Source organism: Trachypithecus francoisi, unplaced genomic scaffold (genome assembly GCF_009764315.1).
Source record: "Trachypithecus francoisi isolate TF-2019V2 unplaced genomic scaffold, Tfra_2.0 Lachesis_group5, whole genome shotgun sequence".
Taxonomy (NCBI): domain Eukaryota; kingdom Metazoa; phylum Chordata; class Mammalia; order Primates; family Cercopithecidae; genus Trachypithecus; species Trachypithecus francoisi.
The window spans coordinates 82,690,767-82,704,154 of record NW_022681470.1 but is presented as its reverse complement, the minus strand read 5'-3'; the positions used below and the strand labels follow the sequence as shown (position 1 = coordinate 82,704,154).

General features: G+C 40.3%; 1 protein-coding gene across 1 annotated transcript in view; it reads right to left on the bottom strand.

Moving 5' to 3' along the window:
* DNAH14 (dynein axonemal heavy chain 14) overlaps positions 1-13,388 on the bottom strand; it is a 604,313-nt gene that overhangs the window by 172,002 nt on the left and 418,923 nt on the right. Inside the window, exons 51-52 of the mRNA XM_033199195.1 lie at positions 8,633-8,800; positions 7,585-7,755 (exon numbers count right to left, since the gene is read on the bottom strand). Coding sequence (XP_033055086.1) covers positions 7,585-7,755; positions 8,633-8,800 — 339 coding nt within the window. The remainder of the gene's footprint in view (positions 1-7,584; positions 7,756-8,632; positions 8,801-13,388) is intronic.

Here is a 13,388-nt window from a genome sequence, read left to right as displayed (position 1 = left end):
TATATTCTGTTGATTTGGGGTGGAGAGTTCTATAGATGTCTATTAGGTCCGCTTGGTGCAGAGATGAGTTCAATTCCTGGATATCCTTGTTAACTTTCTGTCTCGTTGATCTGTCTAATGTTGACAGTGGAGTGTTGAAATCTCCCATTATTATTGTATGGGAGTCTAAGTCTCTTTGTAGGTCTCTAAGGACTTGCTTTATGAATCTGGGTGCTCCTGTATTGGGTGCATATATATTAGGAGAGTTAGCTCTTCCTGTTGAATTGATCCCTTTACCATTATGTAATGGCCTTCTTTGTCTCTTTTGATCTTTGATGGTTTAAAGTCTGTTTTATCAGAGACTAGGATTGCAACCCCTGCTTTTTTTTGTTCTCCATTTGCTTGGTAGATCTTTCTCCATCCCTTTATTTTGAGCCTATGTATGTCTCTGCATGTGAGATGGGTCTCCTGAATACAGCAGACTGATGGTCTTGACTCTTTATCCAGTTTGCCAGTCTGTGTCTTTTAATTGGAGCATTTAGTCCATTTACATTTAAGGTTAATATTGTTATGTGTGAACTTGATCCTGTCATTATGATATTAACTGGTTATTTTGCTCATTAGTTGAAGCAGTTTCTTCCTAGCCTCGATGGTCTTTACATTTTGGCATGTTTTTGCAATGGCTGGTACCGGTTGTTCCTTTCCATGTTTCGGGCTTCCTTCAGGGTCTCTTGTAAGGCAGGCCTGGTGGTGACAAAATCTCTAAGCATTTGCTTATCTGTAAAGGATTTTATTTCTCCTTCACTGATGAAACTTAGTTTGGCTGGATATGAAATTCTGGGTTGAAAATTCTTTTCTTTAAGAACGTGAATATTGGCCCCCACTCTCTTCTGGCTTGGAGAGTTTCTGCCGAGAGATCTGCTGTTAGTCTGATGGGCTTCCCTTTGTGGGTAACCCGACCTTTCTCTCTGGCTGCCCTTAAGATTTTTTCCTTCATTTCAACTTTGGTGAATCTGGCAATTATGTGTCTTGGAGTTGCTCTTCTGGAGGAGTATCTTTGTGGCGTACTCTGTATTTCCTGAATTTGAATGTTGGCCTGCCCTACTAGGTTGGGGAAGTTCTCCTGGATGATATCCTGAAGAGTGTTTTCCAACTTGGTTCCATTTTCCCCCTCACTTTCAGGCACCCCAATCAGACGTAGATTGGTCTTTTTACATAATCCCATACTTCTTGCAGGCTTTGTTCTTTTCTTTGTCTTCTTTTTTCTTTTGTTTCTCTTCTCGCTTCATTTCATTCATTTGATCCTCAATCGCTGATACTCTTTCTCCAGTTGATCGAGTCGGTTACTGAAGCTTGTGCATTTGTCACGTATTTCTCGTGTCATGGTTTTCATCTCTGTCATTTCGTTTATGATCTTCTCTGCATTATTAGTCTAGCTGTCAATTCTTCCACTTTTTTTTCAAGATTTTTAGTTTCTTTGCGCTGGGTACGTAATTCCTCCTTTAGCTCTGAGAAGTTTGATGGACTGAAGCCTTCTTCTCTCATCTCGTCAAAGTCATTCTCTGACCAGCTTTGATCCGTTGCTGGCGATGGGCTGCGCTCCTTTGCAGGGGGAGATGCGCTCTTATTTTTTGAATTTCCAGCTTTTCTGCCCTGCTTTTTCCCCATCTTTGTGGTTTTATCTGTCTCTGGTCTTTGATGATGGTAACGTACTGATGGGGTTTTGGTATAGGTGTCCTTCCTGTTTGATAGTTTTCCGTCTGACAGTCAGAAGGACTGTCTGTTGATCTGTTGGAGATTGCTTGAGGTCCACTCCAGACCCTGTTTGCCTGGGTATCAGCAGCAGAGGTTGCCGAAGATAGAATGTTGCTGAACAGCGAGTGTACCTGTCTGATTCTTCCTTTGGAAGTTTCCTCTCAGGGATGACTCCACCCTGTGAGGTGTGGGGTGTCAGACTGCCCCTAGTGGGGGATGTCTCCCAGCTAGGCTACTCAGGGGTCAGGGACCCAGCTGAGCAGGCAGTCTGTCCGTTCTCGGATCTCAACCTCCCCGTTGGGAGATCCACGGCTCTCCCCAAAGCTGTCAGACAGAGTCGTTCGCCTCTGCACCGCCCCCGCTGCTTTCCCTATTGGACCTCAGCTGTGGGCTGTCCCCAGAGGTGGAGTCTACAGAGACAGGCAGGTTTCCTTGAGCTGCTGTGAGCTCCACCCAGTTCGAGCTTCCCAGCGGCTTTGTTTACCTACTTAAGCCTCAGCAATGGCTGGCGCCCCTCCCCCAGCCTTGCTGCTGCCTTGCGGATAGATCGCCGCAGACGGCTGTGTTAGCAGTGAGGGAGGCTCCGTGGGCGTGGGACCCTCCCGGCCAGGTGTGGGATATATTCTCCTGGTGTGCCTGTTTCCTTAAAGCGCAGTATTGGGGTGGGAGTTACGCGATTTTCCAGGTGTTATGTGTCTCAGTTCCCCTGGCTAGGAAAACGGATTTCCTTCCCCCTTGCGCTTCCAGGTGAGGCGATGCCTCGCCCTGCTTCAGCTCACGCTGGTCAGGCTGCAGCAGCTGACCAGCACCGATTGTCCGCAACTCCCTAGAGAGATGACCCCAGTACCTCAGTTGAAAATGCAGAAATCACCGGTCTTCTGTGTTACTCGCGCTGGGAGTTGGAGACTGGAGCTGTTCCTATTCGGCCCATCTTGCTCCGCCCCCCAGGCTCTGATATTGAGGCAATAATTAATAGCCTACGCACCAAGAAAAGTCCAGGACCACATGGATTCACAGCTGAATTCTACCAGAGGTACAAGGAGGAGCTGGTACCATTCCTTCTGATACTATTCCAATCAATAGAAAAAGAGGGAATCCTCCCTAACTCGTGTTATGAGGCCAACATCATCCTGATACCAAAGCCTAGCAGAGACACAACAAAAAGAGAGAATTTTAGACCAATATCCCTGATGAACATCGATTCAAAAATCCTCAATAAAATACTGGCAAACCGGATTCAGGAGCACATCAAAAAGCTTATCCACCATGATCAAGTGGGCTTCATCCCTGGGATGCAAGGCTGGTTCAACATTCGCAAATCAATAAACGTAATCCAGCATATAAACAGAACCAAAGACAAGAACCACATGATTATCTCAATAGATGCAGAAAAGGCTTTTGACAATATTCAACAGCCCTTCACACTAAAAACGCTCAATAAATTCGGTATTGATGGAGTGTACCTCAAAATAATAAGAGCTATTTATGACAAACCCACAGCTAATATCATACTGAATGGGCAAAAACTGGAAAAATTCCCTTTGAAAACTGGCACAAGACAGGGATGCCCTCTCTCACCACTCCTATTCAACATAGTGTTGGAAGTTCTGGCTAGGGCAATCAGGCAAGAGAAAGAAATCAAGGGTATCCAGTTAGGAAAAGAAGAAGTCAAATTGTCCCTGTTTGCAGATGACATGATTGTATATTTAGAAAACCCCATCGTCTCAGCCCAAAATCTCCTTAAGCTGATAAGCAACTTCAGCAAAGTCTCATGATACAAAATCAATGTGCAAAAATCACAAGCATTCTTATACACCAGTAACAGACAAGCAGAGAGCCAAATCAGGAATGAACTTCCATTCACAATTGCTTCAAAGAGAATCAAATACCTAGGAATCCAACTTACAAGGGATGTCAAGGACCTCTTCAAGGAGAACTACAAACCACTGCTCAGTGAAATAAAAGAGGACACAATCAAATGGAAGAACATACCATGCTCATGGATAGGAAGAATCAATATCATGAAAATGGCCATACTGCCCAACGTTATTTATAGATTCAATGCCATCCCCATCAAGTTACCACTGACTTTCTTCACAGAATTGGAAAAAACTGCTTTAAAGTTCATATGGAACCAAAAAAGAGCCCGCATTGCCAAGACAATCCAAAGTCAATAGGACAAAGCTGGATGCGTCACGCTACCTGACTTCAAACTATACTACAAGGCTACAGTAACCAAAACAGCATGGTACTGGTACCACAACAGAGATATAGACCAATGGAACAGAACAGAGCCCTCAGAAATAATACCACACATCTACAGCCATCTGATCTTTGACAAACCTGACAAAAACAAGAAATGGGGAAAGGATTCCCTATTTAATAAATGGTGCTGGGAAAATTGGCTAGCCATAAGTAGAAAGCTGAAACTGGATCCTTTCCTTACTCCTTATACAAAGATTAATTCAAGGTGGATTAGAGACTTAAATGTTAGACCTAATACCATAAAAACCCTAGAAGAAAATCTAGGTAGTACCATTCAGGACATAGGCATGGGCAAGGACTTCATGTCTAAAACACCAAAAGCAACGGCAGCAAAAGCAAAAATTGACAAATGGGATATGATTAAACTAAAGAGCTTCTGCACAGCAAAAGAAACTATCATCAGAGTGAACAGGCCACCTACACAATCGGAGAAAATTTTTGCAATCTACTCATCTGATAAAGGGCTAATATCCAGAATCTACAAAGAACTCAAAGAAATATACAAGAAAAAAACAAACAACCCCATCAAAAAAATGGGCAAAGGATATGAACAGACATTTCTCAAAAGAAGACATCCATACAGCCAACAGACACATGAAAAAATGCTCATCATCACTCGCCATCAGAGAAATGCAAATCAAAACCACAATGGATACCATCTCACACCAGTTAGAACGGCAATCATTAAAAAGTCAGGAAACAACAGGTTTTGGAGAGGATGTGGAGAAATAGGAACACTTTTACACTGTTGGTGGGATTGTAAACTAGTTAAACCATTATGGAAAACAGTATGCGATTCCTCAAGGATCTAGAACTAGATGTACCATATGACCCAGCCATCCCACTACTGGGTATATACCCATACCCAAAGGATTATAAATTACTCTACTACAAAGACACATGCACACGTATGTTTATTGTGACACTATTCTCAATAGGAAAGACTTGGAATCAACCCAAATGTCCATCTGTGACAGACTGGATTAAGAAAATGTGGCACATATACACCATGGAATACTATGCAGCCATCAAAAAGGATGAGTTTGTGTCCTTTGTAGGGACATGGATGCAGCTGGAAACCATCATTCTTTGCAAACTATCACAAGAAGAGAAAACCAAACACCGCATGTTCTCACTCATAGGTGGGAACTGAACAATGAGATCACTTGGACTCAGGATGGGGAACATCACACACTGGGGCCTATCATGGGGAGGGGGAAGGGTGGAGGGATTGCATTGGGAGTTATACATGATATAAATGATGAATTGATGGGTGCTGACGAGTTGATGGGTGCAGCACACCAACATGGCACAAGTATACATATGTAACAAACCTGCACTTTATGCACATGTACCCTAGAACTTAAAGTATAATAATAATTAAAAAAAAAAAAAAAACCCTTTGAGAGTCTGTGGATCCCAGGTTAAGAACTCCTGTTGCTAGGAATATCTTGTAGTTCCAGCAACAATCTGAGAAAAAGAATATTTCCTTAGTTTACCACTACACTTCTGCACGTTTACACATGTCCTTTCCTGGTTTACTTGGCAAATTCTTGCTTATCTTTCACACCAAGGTCATGGGTTACCTCTTATTTGACGTCTGACCATCTCCCTCTCTCCTAAAATCAGGTGGAATAAATTACTGTTTCCTCCTTTGTTCCACCACTATATTGTGTGTATAGGTCTGTCATAGCACTTACAGAAATGTATTGCACTTTTTAGGTTGTAATGTGCGTGAAGGCAGGGTCCGTGCTAGTCCTAGGTAGTCCTCAGCACTTATCCCACTTGCTGTCTGGCACTGAGAATTCCTGATAGGCATTCAGAAGTTGCTTGTTTGGCAAATGGCTAACTGAAGATTGAGGGGTGGTATGGTATGATAATTTGAAAATATATGTCATTAGATATCCTAGGTTTGAATAATGACTTCACCACTTAACTAGCAGGGTAACCTTAGGTGAGATCTTAATCTTACTCTGCTCAGTTTTACCTTATTTTACCCTGTAAAATAAGGATAATAACAGGACCTATATCATAGGGTGTTATGAATTAAGATTAAAGTGAGTAATGAAATGTAAAGCTCTTAACACTATGCTTGGCACATTGTATTAATTATTAGCGTTTTATTTTTTTAAGTCAACCAACTGACCAATTAAATGATACTGTATAAACTGAAATTCTCACAGGAATAATTTACATCCTTACATCCTTAAGAAAGATTTGGTCAATATAGTCTTGAATTTGGGGTACTGTAGTCGCTTTTGCTGTGCACAGGACTGACCCCTGCTAGGGCAGGATCCAATTCCCTAACTATTTGCTTGCTCATTTTCTACTGCCTCTGTATCTATTCCTTAGTCTGGTAAAGTCTCAAAACTGAATTATGGTTGGCATTTATAGGGAGTTTAGGAACTTCTCCCAAGATAGTAATAAGCTGTCTTTAAGAAATGCAAATCAAAACCACAATTAGATACCATCGAACACCAGTCAGAATGGCTAATACTAAAAAGTCAAAAAATAACAGATGCTGGTGAGGATGCAGAGAAAAAGGAACACTTATACACTGTTGGTGGGAACTGAAATTAGTTCAACCGTTGTGGAAGACAGTGTGGTGATTCCTCAAAGTTCTAGAAACAGAACTACCATTTGACCCAGCAATCCCATTAGTGGGTATATCTCCAAAGGAATATAAATCGTTTTATCATAAAGACACACTCACACATATGTTCATATTTCCTGGACTTCTGTTAATGAGAAGAATGAAGCTGGAACCACCAGAGAAGACAGAAAAAGAAAAGAGTCCACCTTGGGGAAGGAAATGTTCTCCTTAATTCTCTTGAAAGGAGATGGCAAAAAATTCTAGTAATGGAGCCTAGATCACTGCTCCATTTAGTCACATTCTTTCAGTGTGATCAGTTTATTGAAACACTTTCCTTTGTGACCTAGATTAGAAGACAGGCAGTAAGAAAACTAAAGTTCAAAGGGATGGAGGAGGATGAGGAGTCTTGCTGAGGTATCAAGAGAGTGGAGAGTTCTACGGATCCTGGAGAAAAATGAACAGTTTTGAAGTTGCTAAGGGGCCAAAAGCATGGGCAAAGGCATCAACGATGATTTTATCCTCTCCAGCATATCTATAGTTTTAGACATTTTCAAGTGGAAATGGAATTGTTAATACAACTACATTTCTTTCAGTATTATATAAATTTTTGAGGACTTTCATGAAGCAACATATTTTGCCCAATAATCCACTTAAAACAATTTTTTGTTGTTGTTGTTGTTGTTGTTGTTTTGAGAGGGAGTCTCCCTCTGTTTCCCAGGATGGAGTGCAGTGCCCGGATGTTGGCTCACTGCAAGCTCCGCCTCCAGGTTCAGGCCATTCTGCCTCAGCCTCCCGAGTAGCTGGGACTACAGATGCCCGCCACCATGCCCTGCTAATTTTTTGTGTTTTTAGTAGAGACGGAGTTTCACGTGTTAGCCAGGATGGTCTCGATCTCCTGACCTCATGATCCGCCCGCCTCGGCCTCCCAAAGTGCTGGGATTACAGGCATGAGCCACCTCGCCCGGCCAATAATTTTTAAAATGTAAATTTACCTGAAAATAGTTCTCAAGTTCCTTTGAAAGCAACCGATAGAAAAGGCTTTTATCAGTGAAATCAATTAAGCGATCATGAAATACTCGGGTGACTTCATGAACAAAGAGCAGAGCAGCCATCTCTTTGGAGTTAATAACAGTCCTGTCAGCTTGCAGCAATCCCAGGAGAAGCTGTTAGGGATTTAAAAATAACATTAAAGATAATTAGCAGGGTAGTATGTGAAGCGAAGGCTCAATTTTTGCAGGTTTATGATCCATAAAAACAGAAGCAATTATCCAAGGTAAGAATTGTGAATTTCTACAAGTGATAATCTGAAGTTTTGATGAGATGGGAAAGTGATAAGATAGGGAAAATTGGTTTGGAATCACTCTTAGAGGGAGGGGGCCTTGGGGACTCCTCAGCCACATCTAATGGAGGCCTTGCTAGGATGGGAGTCTCGACTACAGTGCTGACATGGAGGCAGGGTGTTGCCGGTGATATCGAGGTACTTCCTAATGTTAATATGTTTTAGCATTCTAAATGTGGATTAAAAATGTTACAGCCCATTTGACAGATTACATGTGCTATTTAGGGCTAAAGCCCCACACTCAGGGGAGAAAGATATCAAATTCAAGAATTGATTTTCTTAACATTTCAATTTTGAAAATTCTTTGGCCATGGCTGATAACTAAGTCAGCACTGTTGGCGAAATCTGTGAAAATTCAAGCATGTTTATGAAATGCATACATGCTTTCATTTTCTGACAGCCACAATAAAATCTCAGAAATAAAGCAAACCCCAAATCTGTGTTATAACCTTGTCACTTCTTTCTCTGCTGAGGATCTTAGCCAATATTCTAACACTCTTAGGGATTTCATCATTGAATTATTTGCTCGAAATTGTTTTAACAATTTTCTTCAACAAACTCATGGGATAAGCTGCTAATAAATAGCAAAACTAACCAACATTCATTTCCGTTTTTTCCCCTTCTAACAATCTAAGGTTGACAGTATGACAGAGAGCAACTTATATTTAAAAATAAACTAGAGAATGAACATTAAAACAAACCTTAAACATATCTCGAAGATTAAACATGTAGTGACATTTTGTTGGAGTTGGTAACATATTCTGACTTACTTGATGGTATATAGCTATGGAACAAGATATTATCTGATCCTTACTTTTCTGAACTTCAGGTATGAAGTTATTGATGGAGAAATAAATTCCCAAATGAGCCTTTAAAAAGAAATGTTATAATTTAGTTTGCCAAAAATTTTAGGTATTGACTACTTCCACTAAAAAGCAGACTTGTGTACTATAATGGAGGATTAATTTCATTAAATGTTAAAATTAAAGTCCATTTAACATAGGATGGTAGATTAGTGAAAACAAAACAAAACACTCTAGGGGTTGCAAACTGGAGAAAATTCCAATTGGTCCTAGTACGTTGAATGGTCAGAAGGGATGTGATACGTTTTCTCTGGGGACAATTTATGCTTCCCCTCCATATACACCAGGTGTGCTGGGAATTCTTCCATCTCCTTGCTCTCCATGAGATGCTATGGAAAGTGTAAACCGACAAAACTATTACCTCAGTCTGGATTGATTATACAGGTATACATTCTTTGAAAAATTCTGAAATATCTTACTGGAAAGATGACTCAACTTGAAATCTAGTGTAACTAGAAAAATAAATCTTAAGCAAGATTATGAAATTCTTCAACACGAATCTTGCTTTCTTCTTTTTTTATTATTATTATTATTTTTTATTATACTTTAAGTTCTAGGGTACATGTGCATGACGTGCAGGTTTGTTACATATGTATACTTATGCCATGTTGGTGTGCTGCACCCATCAACTCGTCAGCACCCATCAATTCATCATTTATATCATGTATAACTCCCCAGTGCAATCCCTCCCTCCTCCCCCCTCCCCATGATAGGCCCCAGTGTGTGATGTTCCCCTTCCCGAGTCCAAGTGATCTCATTGTTCAGTTCCCACCTATCAGTGAGAACATGTGGTGTTTGGTTTTCTCTTCTTGTGACAGTTTGCTAAGAATGATGGTTTCCAGCTGCATCCATGTCCCTACAAAGGACGCAAACTCATCCTTTTTGATGGCTGCATAGTATTCCATGGTGTATATGTGCCACATTTTCTTAATCCAGTCTGTCACAGATGGACATTTGGGTTGATTCCAAGTCTTTGCTATTGTGAATAGTGCCGCAATAAACATACATGTGCATGTGTCTTTATAGCAGCATGATTTATAATCCTTTGGGTATATACCCAGTAGTGGGATGGCTGGGTCATATGGTACATTTAGTTCTAGATCCTTGAGGAATTGCCATACTGTTTTCCATAATGGTTTAACTAGTTTACAATCCCACCAACAGTGTCAAAGTGTTCCTATTTCTCCACATCCTCTCCAGCACCTGTTGTTTTCTGACTTCTTAATGATTGCCATTCTAACTGGTGTGAGATGGTATCTCATTGTGGTTTTGATTTGCATTTCTCTGATGGCGAGTGATGATGAGCATTTTTTCATGTGTCTGTTGGCTGTATGAATGTCTTCTTTTGAGAAATGTCTGTTCATATCCTTTCCCCACTTTTTGATGGGGTTGTTTATTTTTTTCTTGTATATTTGTTTGAGTTCTTTGTAGATTCTGGATATTAGCCCTTTGTCAGATGAGTAGATTGCAAAAATGTTCTCCCATTCTGTAGGCTGCCTGTTCACTCTGATGGTAGTTTCTTTTGCTGTACAGAAGCTCTTTAGTTTAATTAGATCCCATGTGTCAATTTTTGCTTTTGCTGCCGTTGCTTTTGGTGTTTTAGACATGAAGTCCTTGCCCATGCCTATGTCCTGAATGGTACTACCTAGATTTTCTTCTAGGGTTTTTATGGTATTAGGTCTAACATTTAAGTCTCTAATCCATGTTGAATTAATCTTCATATAAGGGGTAAGGAAAGGATCCAGTTTCAGCTTTCTACTTATGGCTAGCCAATTTTCCCAGCACCATTTATTGAATAGGAATCCTTTCCCCATTTCTTGTTTCTCTCAGGTTTGTCAAAGATCAGATGACTGTAGATGTGTGTATTATTTCTGAGGACTCTGTTCTGTTCCATTGGTCTATATCTCTGTTTTGGTACCAGTACCATGCTGTTTTGGTTACTGTAGGCTTGTAGTATAGTTTGAAGTCAGGTAGCGTGACGCCTCCAGCTTTGTCCTTTTGACTTAGGATTGTCTTGGCAATGCGGGCTCTTTTTTGGTTCCATATGAACTTTAAAGCAGTTTTTTCCAATTCTGTGAAGAAAGTCATTGGTAGCTTGATGGGGATGGCATTGAATCTATAAATAACCTTGGGCAGTATGGCCATTTTCACGATATTGATTCTTCCTATCCATGAGCATGGTATGTTCTTCCATTTGTTTGTGTCCTCTTTTATTTCACTGAGCAGTGGTTTGTAGTTCTGCTTGAAGAGGTCCTTGACATCCCTTGTAAGTTGGATTCCTAGGTATTTTATTCTCTTTGAAGCAATTGTGAATGGAAGTTCATTCCTGATTTGGCTCTCTGCTTGTCTGTTACTGGTATATAAGAATGATTGTGATTTTTGCACATTATTTTGTATCCTGAGACTTTGCTGAAGTTGCTTATCAGCTTAAGGAGATTTTGGGCTGAGACGATGGGGTTTTCTAAATATACAATCATGTCATCTGCAAACAGGGACAATTTGACTTCTTCTTTTCCTAACTGGATACCCTTGATTTCTTTCTCTTGCCTGATTGCCCTAGCCAGAACTTCCAACACTATGTTGAATAGGAGTGGTGAGAGAGGGCATCCCTGTCTTGTGCCAGTTTTCAAAGGGAATTTTTCCAGTTTTTGCCCATTCAGTATGATATTAGCTGTGGGTCTGTCATAAATAGCTCTTATTATTTTGAGGTACGTTCCATCAATACCGAATTTATTGAGCGTTTTTAGCATGAAGGGCTGTTGAATACTGTCAAAAGCCTTTTCTGCATCTATTGAGATAATCATGGGGTTCTTGTCTTTGGTTCTGTTTATATGCTGGATTACGTTTATTGATTTGCAAATGTTGAACCAGCCTTGCATCCCAGGGATGAAGCCCACTTGATCATGGTGGATAAGCTTTTTGATGTGCTGCTGGATTCAGTTTGCCAGTATTTTATTGAGGATTTTTGCATCAATGTTCATCAGGGATATTGGTCTAAAATTCTCTTTTTTTGTTGTGTCTCTGCCAGGCTTTGGTATCAGGATGATGTTGGCCTCATAACATGAGTTAGGGAGGATTCCCTCTTTTTCTATTGATTGGAGTAGTATCAGAAGGAATGGTACCAGCTCCTCCTTGTACCTCTGGTAGAATTCAGCTGTGAATCCATCTGGTCCTGGACTTTTTTTGGTGGGTAGGCTATGAATTGTTGCCTCAATTTCAGAGCCTGCTATTGGTCTATTCAGGGATTCAACTTCTTCCTGGTTTAGTCTTGGGAGAGTGTAAGTGTCCAGGAAATTATCCATTGCTTCTAGATTTTCTAGTTGATTTTCATAGAGGTGTTTATAGTATTCTCTGATGGTTGTTTGTATTTCTGTGGGGTCAGTGGTGATATCCCCTTTATCATTTTTTATTGTGTCTATTTGATTCCTCTCTCTTTTCTTCTTTATTAGTCTAGCTAGCGGTCTGTCAATTTTGTTGATCTTTTCAAAAAACCAACTCCTGGATTCATTGATTTTTTGGAGGGTTTTTTGTGTCTCTATCTCCTTCAATTCTGCTCTGATCTTAGTTATTTCTTGCCTTCTGCTAGCTTTTGAATGTGTTTGCTCTTGCCTCTCTAGTTCTTTTAATTGTGATGTTAGAGTGTCCATTTTAGATCTTTCCTGCTTCTCTTGTGGGCATTTAGTGCTATTAATTTCCCTCTACACACTGCTTTAAATGTGTCCAGAGATTCTGGTATGTTGTATCTTTGTTCTCATTGGTTTCAAAGAACATCTTTATTTCTGCTTTCATTTCGTTATGTACCCAGTAGTCATTCAGGAGCAGGTTGTTCAGTTTCTATATAGTTGAGCGGTTTTGATTGAGTTTCTTAGTCCTGAGTTCTAGTTTGAATGCACTGTGGTCTGAGAGACAGTTTGTTATAATTTCTGTTCTTGTACATTTTCTGAGGAGTGCTTTACTTCCAATTATGTGGTCAATTTTGGAATAAATGCGGTGTGGTGCTGAGAAGAATGTATATTCTGTTGATTTGGGGTGGAGAGTTCTATAGATGTCTATTAGGTCCCTTGGTGCAGAGATGAGTTCAATTCCTGGATATCCTTGTTAACTTTCTGTCTCGTTGATCTGTCTAATGTTGACAGTGGAGTGTTGAAGTCTCCCATTATTATTGTATGGAAGGTTAAGTCTCTTTGTAAGTCTCTAAGGACTTGCTTTATGAATCTGGGTGCTCCTGTATTGGGTGCATGTATATTTAGGAGAGTTAGCTCTTCCTGTTGAATTGATCCCTTTACCATTATGTCATGGCCTTCTTTGTCTCTTTTGTTCTTTGATGGTTTAAAGTCTGTTTTATCAGAGACTAGGATTGCAACCCCTGCTTTTTTTTGTTCTCCATTTGCTTGGCAGATCTTCCTCCATCCCTTTATTTTGAGCCTATGTATGTCTCTGCATGTGAGATGGGTCTCCTGAATACAGCAGACTGATGGGTCTTGACTCTTTATCCAGTTTGCCAGTCTGTGTCTTTTAATTGGAGCATTTAGTCCATTTACATTTAAGGTTCATATTGTTATGTGTGAACTTGATCCTGTCATTATGATATTCA